The following is a 14,913-nucleotide window of genomic DNA, read 5'->3' as shown; positions in this document are numbered from 1 at the left end:
AGTTCCAAGTGAGTCTAGGAATGCCTCATTCTCTTGGGGACCAGCTCATAGCTCACGAGTTATGTCATTAAGCTCAGTGAGGTCTCACGTGGGTACAAATTCAGCTTACTCGCTCACTCACACATCTCCTGTCTCTCCAAAGTAGAGAAAATGTGGTAGGGGAAGTGTCAAAATGTTCTTTCCTCCTCACTTCTCCCCCAAAATGAGAGTCTACGGTTTGAGGCCCAGCACATCTCTATGTCTGACCAGGATGCTTCCCTTCCCTCTATCCCCAACAGGGAATGAAAAGTATGAACGCTTCTTAGAGCAAGCAAAGAAAATCACGGCAAAAGAATATGAGAGTATTGATCACTGTGAGTTCCTAAATGAGGAAGTCACTGAGGAGGAGACAGCGGAGGTAAAAGTAGTTGGGCCTTGCACAGAATGTGTGTGAGAAAGGGATCATGTGCTAAGAGGGGTAGAAGGATGACATGGAACATTCCAGAAACCAAGTGGAGAAAAACATAGCCAAGGCAAAAGAGGAGCATGAAGAGAAGGCAAGATAGGCCCACATAGGTGAGCAACTATCAGGAGAATCCATTAAGAGTTTTTGATATTTCCTGAAGGCAAGAAGAAGCCACTGGAATGTTTTAACTGGAATTACTATGGCAATATTGACTTTGCATCTCTGAAACATCCTTGTAGCTGTCTTGAGGAGTGCTAAGGTGGCAGGGCTTAATGGAATATGAACAGATAAGAGGGTGTAAGGGCTTTTTAAAGCTGTTGGGATGATTCTAGTGAGAAGTAGCAGTAGTGCAAATAGTGGTGATGACAATCAGTCAAGGAAGAGAGAACTGAGTAGGGACCATGAATATCCCAGACCTGGAATGGTCAGGGTTGATTGGATACAGGATGATGTAGGAATGATGTTTCTCTTGGATGCATCATAAAGACAGCATATTGGGAGAGAAAATTGAGGAGGAAAAACAGGTTTTGGTAGGAAAGGGAGGAAGGGCAATAGTTAAGATGGCCTATTACTAATCATAGAATTGCTTTCTTTTTATTCTTTGAAAATTTCATGCACGTCTCTAATGTGTCTTAGCCACAAATGTATCTCCCTACTCACTCCCTCCAGCTCTCCCATCACCCCAACACAGCTCTCATCTCCCTCCCAACTGCATGCCCTTTTTTAAAAAGCCAATCAATTCTATTTAGAGCTTCTCATATGCTTATATGTCTGAGGTCATCTACTGGGCCATGAGCAGCCTACGAACTGAGATCCACCCCTCCCCAAGGGAAGTCTCCCTCCATTAGGAGCCACCAATTACCACTGGCTGCTCAGCAAGGGGTGGAGCAATGGGCAGCCCTTCCCATTCCATGCCGGAATTTTTAGCTGACTTGATCTACAGGTGCAGGTGACCACAGAAGTTGTGTGTTCATGCTTGTAACAGCCACGCTACGTCCAGCAGCCAGCCCTTCCTGGCACTCCGCCCTATCCTCTGAGCTTACATACTCTCCACCCCTCTTCCAAGATGTCCCCTGAGGCTTTGTGAGGGGAGAGCGATATTGATGTGCCTTCTACAGCTCAACACTCACAATCACTTATTCTTGGCACTTAGAACTCTTACAAAAGAATGCATTGAATACTGCCCTCTGCAATAAGAAGCTTCAACTACCTGTCAGACTAACTCCGGGGATCTGATGCCTCTGGCCTCTGTGGCCCTCTGGGTCCACATACAGACACACATCTTCACATAGTGAAGGGGAGGAGGACCTCCCTTATCAGTGGACTCAGAGAGGGATAAGGGTGGGGAAGAGGGAGGTGGGGCTGGGGGTAGAACATCCTAACCTTGCATCCTTGCATAGAACTATAGAAAATGGCCATCGAAGCTGAAATCATACAGAGAAAAGCACACAGTATCTCTGTGGTACTTAAGAAATTTTGTCAAAACATTTCATTTTTAAAAATACTTATTTATATATTTATGTCAGGGGATTATGCACATATCACAGAGCGAGACAGCGAAAGGGCAGCTTCTGGGAGTTAATTCTTCCTTCCACCTAGGGACTGAACTCAGTCACCACACTTGGCAGCAAACGCCTCTCCGCCTGCTGAGCCATCTCGTCAGCCCGTGTCAAAACATGTTCTAAATTATATTGTTTGGGGCGAGAGGGAGCTGGCTCAGCATGTGAGCGCACTTGCTGCTCTTCCAGGGGATCAGAGTTAGGTTCCCGATGTGCACACAGGGGCTCACAACCATCCCTAACCCCAGTTCGGGGGGATCTGAGCCCTCTTCTGAACTACATGGGCAACAGGCACATAAGCACATACACACACACACACACACACACATACACACACACACACAGGCCCAAACCCTCATATCCATGAAATAAACAAATCTAAAAACATTTTTAAAACCTTCCTCGTTTATAAGTGTATGAGAATTTATTCATCGTGAAACTCCTCTTTACTCAGTACACACCGAAAACATAGAGAGCGTTAAGAAACAGGAGTTTACCCTTTCTGAAAAAAATTCTTGCCAACAATGAATAAACAAAGAGAATGCATATTCCGGAACCACCCTTTGAATTGCTCTTCCCCTTGCTACAGATAAGTGCTCACCTCCAGATGGAGGTGGAGCGACTGATAGTCCAAGACTATGCCCTGGAGCACCAGAAAACCATTTCCTCCAGTACCGCAGAGGAAAGCTGCTTCAGCCATCGGAATCGCCGCAAGCTAGCCAAGTGAGGCTCCTTTTGTGTCTGTGTCGCCTTTGCTTTAAAGTGTGGTGAAACAAACAGCCCCTTGTGTCTCTTGAAATACTGATTGATCACCTGGGACTGAAAGCCACACGCGTCATGTTACCCATCATCCCCTAACATCGGGCATTTCTGGCTCTCCAAACCAGAATACTGCATCCAATAGACAGGCCCCACTTCAGGGCCATGGGTCCCCACGCTTCTGGATAATGGCCAAAACACACAAGTGGACTTGTGAAGGATGCATGGAGTTTCTTGCCTCTATCTAATGGTCTTTAGCTGCTCTCCACCATGAAAAACAAAGCTGCATGCAGGAGAGAACACACACAAGTGGGATCTTCCAGGCTTGGAGGTGACTAGTAAGAACATCCTCTTCACTGTTTCAGAATCCAGCTACCAGAATACATCCTGAACTTTGGCTACATCGTGCTTGGTGACGTCCGTTCCCACATCATCAGGATCACCAACACCAGTCACTTTTCAGTGTCCTTCCATGCAGAAAAGCATGTCCTTCATGATACAGGTACCAGGAGCCCAGCTGCATGCCCCATCCTTCTAGGACAGCTTTCCTGCTGCTTCTGGACTCAGCTAAAGGAGTTTCTGGGCTATTCGGTGATACTCTGGTCAGCTTATCCCAGAGTGGCTGCTACACAGAGCAGCTTCTATGTGCTGTTTGTTTTTCTTGCTGCTGAAAAAAAAAAATGTTTCCTTTGTCTTGGTCCAGGCTTCAGCACCGAGCTAGACCGGGTAAAGAATCTACCTTACTGTGAGACAGAGACATTTGAAGTGAGATTTGACCCACAAGGGGCTAATCTTCCTGTGGGCACCAAAGAAGTCATTCTGCCCATCAAGGTAAAGTGTACCACTGGACCTACATGGCCTTCCCAGCCAGGCCTGTCGAGAATCTCAGGATGATACAATGCCGGGCATCAAAAGCAGGGCTGTGAGCATCCTAGGCAAGATCTCTACCACTGAGCTACATCTCCAGCCTGAGACAGTTTTGTTGTTGTTGGTGGTGGTGGTGGTGGTAGTGGTGTTTTCCTAACTCCAAGCCGCACGGTAACTGCAATTTTCTGTCCATTCCAGGTTTTTGGAGGGCCAACCATTCACCTCCTGCTCCAAGCCACCGTGACCATTCCAAGTATGACCCTGTCTTGCAACAAAGTAGAATTTGCTACAACTCAGTGCGGACAGTGCATGGTGGAAACCATTCAGCTTTCCAACCATCTCCAAGTCCCTTGTGAATGGTTTGTCTGCCTACCACAGCCTACTAACAAGGTGAGCTGTTTTTTTTTCCTTCTCTCCATTTCTACCTTAGCCGTCGTTGGGATTCTAGGCCTTTCCTACTGTCATCTTAACTTCCTGTCGAAGGGGTCTCGATGTTAACCATTTCCCAGTTCCCAAGCTTAGCACTCAGAGCAGCATCAGGCCTTGCCTGTGAGTAGAATGTGGTACTTCCCTTCTGCCTCTGCCATCCATTCCCTGATGCCTGAAAAGCACTCAGGAGGTGTAGCGAGGATGAGCCGTGGATGGGATAGGTCTGTGTTCTGCACCCATGATCTGATTGTCTAACTTTATAACCCAGATGGACAAACACATGCCAAAGTATTTAAAACGAAAACTACGCGCTGAGATGGTTCCAAAGTCCCGGATCTTTGAGATCCAGCCCGTCTCTGGGGTCTTGGATGCCGGCGAGAAGGCCAACGTGCAGGTGAAATTCATGCCTAAAGAAGAGGTGAGCTTGAAAAAAAATATATATATGAGGATTTGTAGAGATCTTACTTCTGGGTCTCTTGGAGGTTGAAGGCCGCGCCCAAGGCTCGTGCCTTCCATTCTAAACATGGCATGTTCAAGTCCACCGACAGGCAGTGTAACCCAGTGGGCATGGCTCAGCGGATGCAGGTAACGTACCAGCTTTCTCAGTGGCACGATATTACCGGCATGCTGCTTCTGTATTTACAGGCTGTGCATCTTTGAACAAATCACTTGTCTGACTAAATCTCAGTTTGTTCGTTGGTAACATAAAAAGCAATAATATTCCCATATCACAACTCTCTTATTGCAATTCTGAAATCCAATAAGCTCAAAAAAAGTGGGGGTTGAAATTTCATAAGTTTCATATTAAGACTCGCTCAGTAGAGGAATCTCATTTGAACTGGCATGACTGTTTGGCCTCTCTTAGTTTTCAAACATCGCAAGTGCCGAAATATTAATGTGTTTCATTACAGGAGACCTTGCCGAGACTGCTTAGGGCATCGGGTAACAGAGCCTATCCACACTGCGCTTGCCTTCTTACAGATCGGAATTTAAAAGCAGCTGGACACTGAGATTTCAGATAGGCTAGTACCAAGCTGTACCCATGCCTCTTAGGGCCATCTTGAAGATTAACGACACGAACAGAGCACACAGGGCACTTCTCTGGGTGTCGTCAGTGACCCGGGAACTATTAGCAGGACAGATGCAGAAGCCCTCAGCCATCGAGGTAGCCAGGGCTTAGTCATCGTGGTAGCCGGCGCTTCCTGGCAGAAAGCCTCCCTGCACCTCATAAATGTCTCTTCTTTGAATGCCATCAGTGCAGAGCTACTCCTAATGGAGAACACGGCAAGGATTCTAAAATCCCAGACCCAGAAGGAATCTCGAGAAGTCCCGCCATGACAGCTTTTATTCAAAGCTAAAGACGTCTGAGTGATGTTTTCATTTTGATGATTTTTCAAAGACAGGGATTTATGTAGCCCGGGATGGCCTTGAACTCTGACCTTGAACTCTCAATCCTTAGCCTCCCATGTACCAGGATTATAGGCATGTAGCCCCATGCTGCATATTCTCTTTAATAAGAAAAAAAAAAAAACCTATGTGAATTTTATACAATAAATGCCTAGCTTCCATTTTCCTGGTAATAGCTTTGAAAAAAAAAATGTTTCAGAATCTGCAGCAGGAAAGTAGACAAGTAAATAACTTTATATTTCATTCTAAAATGAAGCCTGTGTTCCTACCTATCAAAGTCTACCAATAATGCTGTTGAGGTTGAAGCTTCTCTTTCTGTCTCCCTTCTTCCCTCCCTGGTCCTTCTCTCCTTCTGTCTCTTTGCCCTTTTTCCCTGCCCCACCTCCTCCTCCTTCTTTTGCGTTTTGCTGGGTCCCGCTGTGTGTGTCTTGCTGGCCAGGAGCTTGCTAAGTAGACCAGGCTGGCCTAAGACTTGCTATGAGCTTCTGCCTCTGCTAGATTATGAGCATGTACACCAGCACATCTGACTTCCTCAGGCCTTTAGAAGAAAATCAGCAACATGTTTGCTGTTCTTAAGAATGTCTTAAAGAAATGGAGAAATGGCTCAGCAGTTGAGAACACTTTCTGTTCTTTCAGAGGTCCTGAGTTCAATTCCCAGCAACCATATGGTAGCGGCTCACAACCATCTAATGGGGATCTGATACCCTCTTCAGGCATGCAGGCATGCATGCAAATAGAGCACTCATATATATATAAAGTAAATAAATGTCTTGAGAGAAAGAGAGAATACCTTAAGACTAGAGAGGGTTTAGCCAAGATTAGGCTTTATTTTATTTTGTTTTGTTTTATTTTGTTTTGTTTTATTTTATTTGTGGTACTGGGACTTGAGCTATGCTCAGCCTGGCTTTGGATTTTTATCTCTTCTCGGTGAGGGAGATATCACTAAGGAGCAGAGGAGATGGGATGTTTGCCGTGTCCCTGATCGTCATCGGTGGAAGTCACTGCTCCTGGAAGGTGTTACTTTCCTGGCTTTCCTACTACACCCTCTGTTGCCCACGGGAGTTGACAGCCTTGGGCCCATGGCAGTGATGCTCATATAAGAAACCAAAAGGCCTGAGGGTGACATTAGAAAGCCTGCTCTAAGTGACCGAGCCCCTGGTGCAGTGCCTGGCATGTTATATACCCAGCATACACATATGCCACCACAGTGACTGCTCTTCCACAGCTCTGAGGGAAACATGTCTGTCTTCACTGGGGAACAAGGACATTTGTCCCCTTCATAGTTCTCAGTTTTACATTGTATGTTGTAGAGGGGGAAAATTTATTTTTTTTTCCATTTTTTTCTAGAAATTCTACAACCAATCCCTGGTGTTCCAGATTAGCCAGAGCCCTCAGAAGCTCATTCTTCTGGCACATGGCCAAGGTCTGGAGCCGCGCCTGGAATTCAGTCCTTCAGTCCTGGAACTCGGGCCCCTCCTGCCTTACGCATCAGGAGACGAGGCCGAGGTGATTGTGAGGAACCCCTGCATCTTCCCCATTGAGTTTTACTCCCTAGAATTTGACCAGCAGTATCTCTTAGAAGAAAAGGTGAGCAGAGACCAAAGCCAAACGCCCTTCCTGACATGGCAGATCCCGCCCCTGACACATGTCCTTCTGTGTGCATTGCCTTCCCTCTGGGCTTTCCCCCTCCTCTTTCCTTGTCAATTTACCAATCCTTTCTCTGTAGACTTTCTCCACCTGCTTCTCTCCCCATAATAATTTGCTACTTTTTTGTAATTCCAGTCTGCATTTTTAAACAAACTAAAAATCCAGTACATGTTTATGGCCAGCATTTTCACAGTAAAGAACTCATGTAACAACTTGCCATTATATTTGAAATGACTTGCTTTTAGGCTTCCTGTATTTGGGGCACTTAAAAGCACTGACTGCGGAGATGATTTAGTCAGTAAAGTTCATTCCTTTAAAGCATAAGGACTTGAATTCAATCCTCAGCATCCATCTGAAGAAGCCAGGCACAATAATGCACATCTATAATCCTGGCACTGGGAGGGCAGAGACAGGTGGGATTTCTTGAAGATTCCTTAGAATCAGCGAGGCTAGCTGAATCAGTAAGCTTCAAATTTGGTAAAAGACCCTGAGTCAAAAAAGAAAAGAAAAGGTAGAGAGTGAGTGAGATAGTGAATATCAACCTATACTCTGTGCATTCACATACACACAAATAAATTATTTTAAAATACGTGCACTGTGCCAATCTCTGCCCTTAGTTTGAAAATATAGAGCATTTACATTTAATGTAATTGTTGATATAGTAAGGCTTACATCCGCCTTTTTGTTTTGTTGGTTTTGCTTTTTTTGTTCTCTGTGTACTTTGTGCTGCATACTTTTCAGTCCTTTTGGTGTTGGTTAGCATTCCATCTCAATTTCTCTGGACAATTTTATAACTTCTTCAGTTATTGCTAGACACATTACATTATGTCTATGTAACTTCTCATGACCAGTTGGGGTTCACTCTCTTCATTGTAATGTAATTGACTTGAATCTTTCCTTATAGAAAATAACTTTATAATTTTTGTTAGAAAACCGCAGATAAGGAGAAGCGTTTCTCTATTTACTCTTCCCATTATTTATCATTTTCTTTCTGATACTGCAAGGCTTCTTTTTTACTGTTTGCTTTCCATTTAAAGATCCATTATTAATTACTTTTTATTATGAGTTTTTAGTTAGTACACAGAATAACGAGTTTCATCATGAATTCCCATATATTGTTATTGTAATTTACAACTTCATTACTCTATTAGTTAACAATAACAATACATATATAACATTGTCCCGTAAGATTAGCTCACCTAGTGGCATCATCGTAGCCATCTTACGGACTATGTTTTAAAATGATGACAAATCACCTATTAACGAATATCTCATTTTAGAACACACCCCTCTCATTAGCTGATGTGTGACTGTTCTTTTTAAAAATGAACCACTCAGAGTGGATAATAGAATTCTATGTTTGTTATTAGGAGAATGTATTGTGCTATTTTCAAAGGAAGAAGAAAATTGTCTCCACATGTTAAATGCTTGGGTGGGCATGGAACAAAATAAAGATTTTGAATCCCTGTAAGTTCAGGGTTCGCCTCTACCTTTAGGCCTCCTCACAGGGTCTGCTACCATGTGAAACCCACAAAGCATCTCTATAAATCTCAGTGTCTGGTAGGAGCGGGGCTTCAGTGAGGCCAGTGAGCAAGGAAACTCCAGTGAGGCCAACAGCCATTCTCATTCTCCCCTTGAGCAGATGTTGAGACAGCTGAAGGGCTATGACTCCTACAACACCCTGCTGCTGCCTACCCGGAACCCGGGGGAGAAGCTGCCCCAGGAAGTCTATGACTACTTCAAGGAGATGAAGAAATCTAAAGAAGAACAACTGAAGGCGAAGTATCTGGAGTCCCTATCGCAGGAGATCGGTGAGAACTCTGCGTGAAGCTAAGCTCTGAGCCATTGCTCCAGTCCCTTTGAGTTACCCCTGCCATGGGATCAGCCCACTCCTGAGTACCTGCCATGCACCAGGTGCTTGCTGAATCCTGTTTAAGAGCATTACAGAATGGGTCCTGTGGCCTCTGTGTTAAGGATGCAGAGGCTGGGTGCAGTCTACTCTCACTAGGGTCTGGGGGGTATTGAGACTTAAAACCAGTGACTCTAGTTAGAAGACTGTGTGCTAGATGCTGAGCCAAGGGATTTGCGCAGAATCTGAGGCATGGAGAGTCCAAGTACACAGCTGTATATAGGAGAAGCAAGACCCCAGCCCAAATCTTCCTGCCCATAACTGATAGCATTCATCACTATATTCCAGGGCTTCCTGCGGCCATTCCTAGGTAACACGCCTCATTCATGGTGGGAATTGATGGCCTAATATATGCAAGTATCCAGGGCCAGGAGAACTTACATTATAGAAGTACAGCCCTTCACTGGTCCTCAAGATACAGCACAGGCTTCTCACATTCTTGTCATCTCACATTCTTGTCCTTTCTGGTCCGGCAGCCCTGCATCATCTCATCCCTTGCCCAGGGCCTCTGTGTGTGTGTGTGTGTGTGTGTGTGTGTGTGTGTGTGTGTGTGTGTAGAACACCCCTCCCTTTCAGACTTGTAGGGCTTTATTCCTGGTGGTGCTGTGCCCTCTCCTTTTTGTGTCTCTGTCCCCTGGGCTGGAAAGAGCCCGAGCCTAGCCTCGCTCTCTTCTGTGTCCTCCCATGTGTAACTCTGCTTTCTATGCGTGCGTCTTCCACTGGACGAGGAGCCCTGGAGGATAAAGACCAGTGGTCACAGAGCTGAGGAGAAAGCATGAGCATGAGAACCACACCCCGGAGCCTGTGTAAAGCGAGACGCAGTGGTAGTGCTAGTGCACACCAGCACCCCCAGCCCTGCTTCCATGACATGGGAGGTGGACACCCCAGGAGCTCGTGGGCCGGCTAGTCTGACATACTCAGCAGAACTCAAGAAACTGTCATAAACGAGGGAGGAGGACAGAGACCATGCCCAAGGTTTTCCTCTGACCTCCCTGTGTGCACACACGCAATCCTTGCGTAGCCCTTGTTTGTAATCCTAGTGCGTGGGACAGCAGCCCAGTACATGACCTGCTCGACAATGTGTGGCATTTGAGGTGCAAACTAACGGTCTATATGGAATCCTCTTGTCCTGCCTCATGGTCTCTCAAGGAAAGAGAAGCCAGACAGAGGACATGCACTTGGCTTGCAGGGAAGGTTGCCTCTCAGTGTTCTGGTCAATTGTTCAGCATCAGTAACTTGTTGGAGTCGTTTTGACAAAGGCCGCAGGGCAAGTGTCTCTCACAGTTCTAGATGCTAGGTAGAATGGATCAAGTTATTACGGAGGTTGGTATCTTCTGAAACCCATCTTCTTGTACATGGTTCCCTTCCTCCTGTGCCTTTCCACTGTGGGTCTCTGTCCTAATCTCTTCTTACGCTGATGCCAGTCACGCCAAATCAAGACATACCTACATGATGGCCTAGTAACCTTAATTACCTATTTAAAGGACTTTTTTTTTCCTAGAGAGGGTTTTTCTGTATAACAAGAGCCCTGGCTGTCCTAGACTCCCATTGTAGATCAGGCTGGCCTCAAACTCACAGAGAACTTCCTGCCACTGCTTCCTGAGTGCTGGGATCAAAGGAGTGTGCTACCATGCCTGGATTAAAGGATCTATTTTCAAATAAAGTGACCTTCTGAGACATTTAGGCATTAAGGATTTAGTAATGGATGTGGGAGGATGTGAATGCATAACATTAACCACCATGTTACAAGTGCTGAAAAGAAGATAAATGACATAAGGCTCCTCTCTTCCATGAGCTTTCAGTCAGGAAAATGATCACATACACAGTTCAGTTCAGGGGAATGCCCAGCGGCCTCAGGACCTGCCATGCCTGCCTGCCATGTATAAAGGACCTCCTGGAGGCAGACAAGAGCCTTGTTGCTCCATACACACCAAAGTTCTGAGTTTGTTTCTGCCCTTTGCCCCAGTGGAAGACAGTCTGGATCCAGGGCTGCTGGGTCCAGGGGCAACCCAGGAGGGATGCTCATCAGGACCTCTCTCAGCACTGGCTCACGCTGCCTTCATGCCGGGGACACTCCTTTCTCTGGCCACGACCCAGGGAGGGCAGCTGCCCCTAGTCACATCTTAATTCTAAACAGAGCAGACACCTTTCCTAGGCTAGAGGGGGTCCCCTAGTCACAGGCTGCCATACCCTTGGGGACACTGGGGGAGAGCAGACGGTATGGTGGGTGCGGGCCTGACAGCTGCCAGCTCTGCTTCACAGTCACGCTGGCAGCTGGTGACGTGCCGAGGGTGGGACTGGACCGCATTGTCTCCACGTAGTCTGAAAGCCTGAAAACAGGAAATCTGCTACAGCACCTCTCCCGCTCTGGCAAGCCCAGTCACCACCTGTCTGTCTGTCTGTCTTGATTATACTTCCTACAACTTAAACCTTATACTTTGGGACTCTTTGGAATGCCCCGAGTTTCCAGGGCAAAGGTATACTTTCGGTAGCTAAACACATCTAAATGCCAAAACGCTGAGCACAGAGGAGTCACTGGAGCCCGCTAACGTTTGGTCATGGTTGTTAGGATTGGCTAGAACAGGTGACGCTCGGCACAGCCTTCCTTTTAGTATTGTTGCTGTTGCTGCTGCTGCTGCTGCTGCTGCTGCTGCTGCTGCTGCTGCTGCTGTTAAATATATTTGTATCAATTCTTTGATAATTTTATACAGCTTATTTTGATCATATTCACCTCCCATGCTTACCCCCACTCCTCTGGGCTCCATCCCTCTTCCTCCCTCCTCCCCTCTCACCACCATCCCGTGTTCTCTCTTTTCTTCTCATCTCTTTTCCCGTCTCTCTCATCCCCCTCCCAACTCTTTTCTGTGTGTTTTCACCCTCTGCTGCTGTCCCTGCAGAAGAGGAAGACATCACCACATCAGACCAAGGGACCTCCGCCAGCACCAAGAGGACATCGCTGAGCCGAGGGATCTCTGTCACATCCAACCTGGAAGAGCGCCATGTTCTGGTTGAACCCAAAAGCTACCAAGATGAGGATGAAGATGAAGAAAGCCTGGAAAAACTACTCTTTCAAAGTAACCAAGCATTGATGGGGGGGGAGCAAGGGGGGGCATTGAGGCGGGGCGTTTCCCATGAACCAGAAACGAAAGGGCTGTTCAACGCTTGGGTGTCTTTCCCCGTGTGAAGGCTACTCAGGTCTCTAGCCGTGGCTTCCTCACCACCATGTACGCCCTCTGGTGAAGACCTGACCCATGTACTCACTCTGTGCTGTGCACGTGGAGGCCTGTGGAAGCGTGGTGTGCCAAGTGTTGCTCCTGCCGCAGTCACTTGCATTTTAACCTGACCGGGGGAAGACCCGATTTCTTAAGGCTGAAATTATAGCCAAATGGGAAACGTTTAAAGGAACGCCCTGAGGATGTGAACATCCTTCCAGGCAGTCTTCCAATCAAGCCATTGAACCCTCCACTTCCCCTCCCAGGTCATGCACCCATTTTTCTAACCTTTCTTCTCTCTGAGATCTGAGGTAAAGCTGGGGAACACAAACACAAACTGAGACAAAAACAGCGTTTCTGGTGCCATACCTCACGTTTAACCCAACTCAGCTCAGCTCACTCGCCCCCATGCGGTTCCTGACCTTTTGTGCCACGTGCCACCTTTCCTCCATTCCGCCATCCTGGTTCTGCCCCTGTCATCCTTTCTCATTAAAAAAAAAAAAAAAAAAAAAAAACAATTTTATTTATTCCTTTTACATCCTGGTCATAGCCCCCTCTCTCCTCTCCTCCCATGCCCATACCCCCTCCCTGTTTCCGCTATCCTCCCTCCCCTACTCCTCTACAGAGAAGGGGAATCACCCACTCACCCACCCACATATCATAGCATATCAAGCTGCATCAGGACTGAGTGCATCCTCTTCCCCTGTAGCCTGGTGAGGCAGCCCCACCAGGGTAAAGTCATCAAACAGCAGGCAACAGAGTCCATGTCAGAGTCAGCCCCTATTCCCCTTACTAAGGGACCAATATGAGGACCAAGCTGCCCATCAGCGACATTTGTGTAGGGGGCCTAGGGCTTAGGTCCAGTCCATGCATGGTCCTTGGTTGGTGCTTCAGTCTCTACAGTCGCCCCCCACCCCCATCCCAGGGCCCTGGTTAGATGTCTCTGTTAGTCTTCTTGTGGAGCTCCTGTCCCCTCTGGGTCCTTATGTCATCCCTTACACACACACACACACACACACACACACACACACTTCCACAAAGGCTCCCTGTGCTCCACGCAATGGTTGGTTGTGAAACAGCAGCTGTTTCCAGCAGCTGCTGGGTAGAGAAACTCAGAGGACAGCTATGCTAGGCTCCTGTCTGTAAGCATAGCAGAGTATCGTTAATCATGTCAGGGCTTGACAGTCTCCCATGGGGTGAGTCTCAGGTTGGGCCAATCATTGGCTGGACATTCCCTCAATCTCTGCTCTGTTTTTTTCCCTGCCCATCTTGTAGGCAGGGTAAATTTTGCGTCAAAGTTTTTGTGGGTGGAATGGTGTTCCCCTCCCTTCCCTGGGAGTCATGTATAGTCTGAGGGTGGTGTCTTCAGTTTCCATGACCCCTGTAACTAGGAGTCTCAGCTAAAGTCACCTTCGTATCCTCCCAGGAACCTACCCTGTCAGAGGCCAAGAGATTCCTCCAAGTAGAATTTAAGTCAACGAATATCTTCTTTTTCTCCATTTTAAAATGTAGAGGCAGATTATTAGCCAAATGAGGCATTCTCCTATACCATGGGTGGGGACTGCTGCATCACTGGGCCTTTTAAAAACAAGAATATTTTAAAAGAAAAATTCACTTCCATCTCTACAGGTACCTATGTACCTGTGTGAACTCTGGGATACACAACCGTGCACACACTCACATGTGGTTTGGATTTACAGCTGACAAGCTCCAGAGCACAGACAGCCACTCCGGAGAGGAGGTTGGAGAGGTGGAAAGCAACCCAGTGAGCAAGGCAATTGCGCGCCACCTGGGCATCGACATTACTGCAGAAGGCCGCCTGGCCAAGAACCGAAAGGGCATCGCCATTATCATCCACGGGACACCCGTGTCCGGTATGTGACTATATCCCCCGGGGAGCCTGTGACCAGAGATGTCATGTCTTTTCCTTACGGATCTGTGGCAACATCTGCCGTGGTCAGGCCAGACCATAAGAGTTTCATCTGATGAACAGCATAACAATGGTCACGGGCACGTACCCAGAGGCCCTGCCTCCAAAAAGAGAGAGACAGAAAGACAGACACACACACACATACACACACACACACACACACACACACACAGAGAGAGAGAGAGAGAGAGAGAGAGAGAGAGAGAGAGAACTAAACATTTTATGTCTATTTTAACACAGTTAGAAAAACAGTGTCATATGAGTGTATTACAATAAAGACAAAGACAGGGCTGGAGAGATAATTTGGTCCTTAGAGTGCTTGTGGGATAAACGTGAGAACCTGAGTCTGGACCCTCAGAGCCCACGGAAAAGCTGAGAGCAGTGGTTTGTGCCTCTAGCCCTGCTGCTGGGGGTGGTCAAAGGCAGACAGATCCCAGCGGCTCATCTCAGCCAGTCTAGATGAAACAGTTCCGTAAAGGACCCTGACTTTAAAAGTAAGAGGGAGAAGCCATCAAAGAAAGATATCCTTCCTGCCATCAAACTGTGACCTCCACACATGCCAGCATGAGTGTCCATACATGCAGATACCACACACAAATGCACATTTTAAGAAAAGTTATTCATGATCTGTCATTTTCCATAAGGAGGAAGTGTCAAGCTTATGATTTATAATTTGTGTCTGTTGCCGATTGCCTATATAACAGCCACAAATTTGGTGGCTTGAAGAGGCAAATATTTACCCTCTAAAA

General features: G+C 46.9%; 1 protein-coding gene across 1 annotated transcript in view; it reads left to right on the top strand.

Moving 5' to 3' along the window:
• Positions 1 to 14,913, top strand: part of Hydin (HYDIN axonemal central pair apparatus protein) — a 355,607-nt gene that overhangs the window by 227,971 nt on the left and 112,723 nt on the right. The window contains exons 30-39 of the mRNA XM_021632513.2: positions 279 to 397; positions 2,594 to 2,727; positions 3,129 to 3,265; positions 3,467 to 3,594; positions 3,829 to 4,020; positions 4,328 to 4,477; positions 6,814 to 7,053; positions 8,756 to 8,924; positions 11,920 to 12,096; positions 13,935 to 14,108. Coding sequence (XP_021488188.2) covers positions 279 to 397; positions 2,594 to 2,727; positions 3,129 to 3,265; positions 3,467 to 3,594; positions 3,829 to 4,020; positions 4,328 to 4,477; positions 6,814 to 7,053; positions 8,756 to 8,924; positions 11,920 to 12,096; positions 13,935 to 14,108 — 1,620 coding nt within the window. The remainder of the gene's footprint in view (positions 1 to 278; positions 398 to 2,593; positions 2,728 to 3,128; positions 3,266 to 3,466; positions 3,595 to 3,828; positions 4,021 to 4,327; positions 4,478 to 6,813; positions 7,054 to 8,755; positions 8,925 to 11,919; positions 12,097 to 13,934; positions 14,109 to 14,913) is intronic.

This window comes from Meriones unguiculatus, chromosome 10 (genome assembly GCF_030254825.1).
Source record: "Meriones unguiculatus strain TT.TT164.6M chromosome 10, Bangor_MerUng_6.1, whole genome shotgun sequence".
Classification (NCBI taxonomy): Eukaryota; Metazoa; Chordata; class Mammalia; order Rodentia; family Muridae; genus Meriones; species Meriones unguiculatus.
Note: the sequence above shows the minus strand (reverse complement) of the source record. Positions and strands in the feature narration are given on the sequence as shown.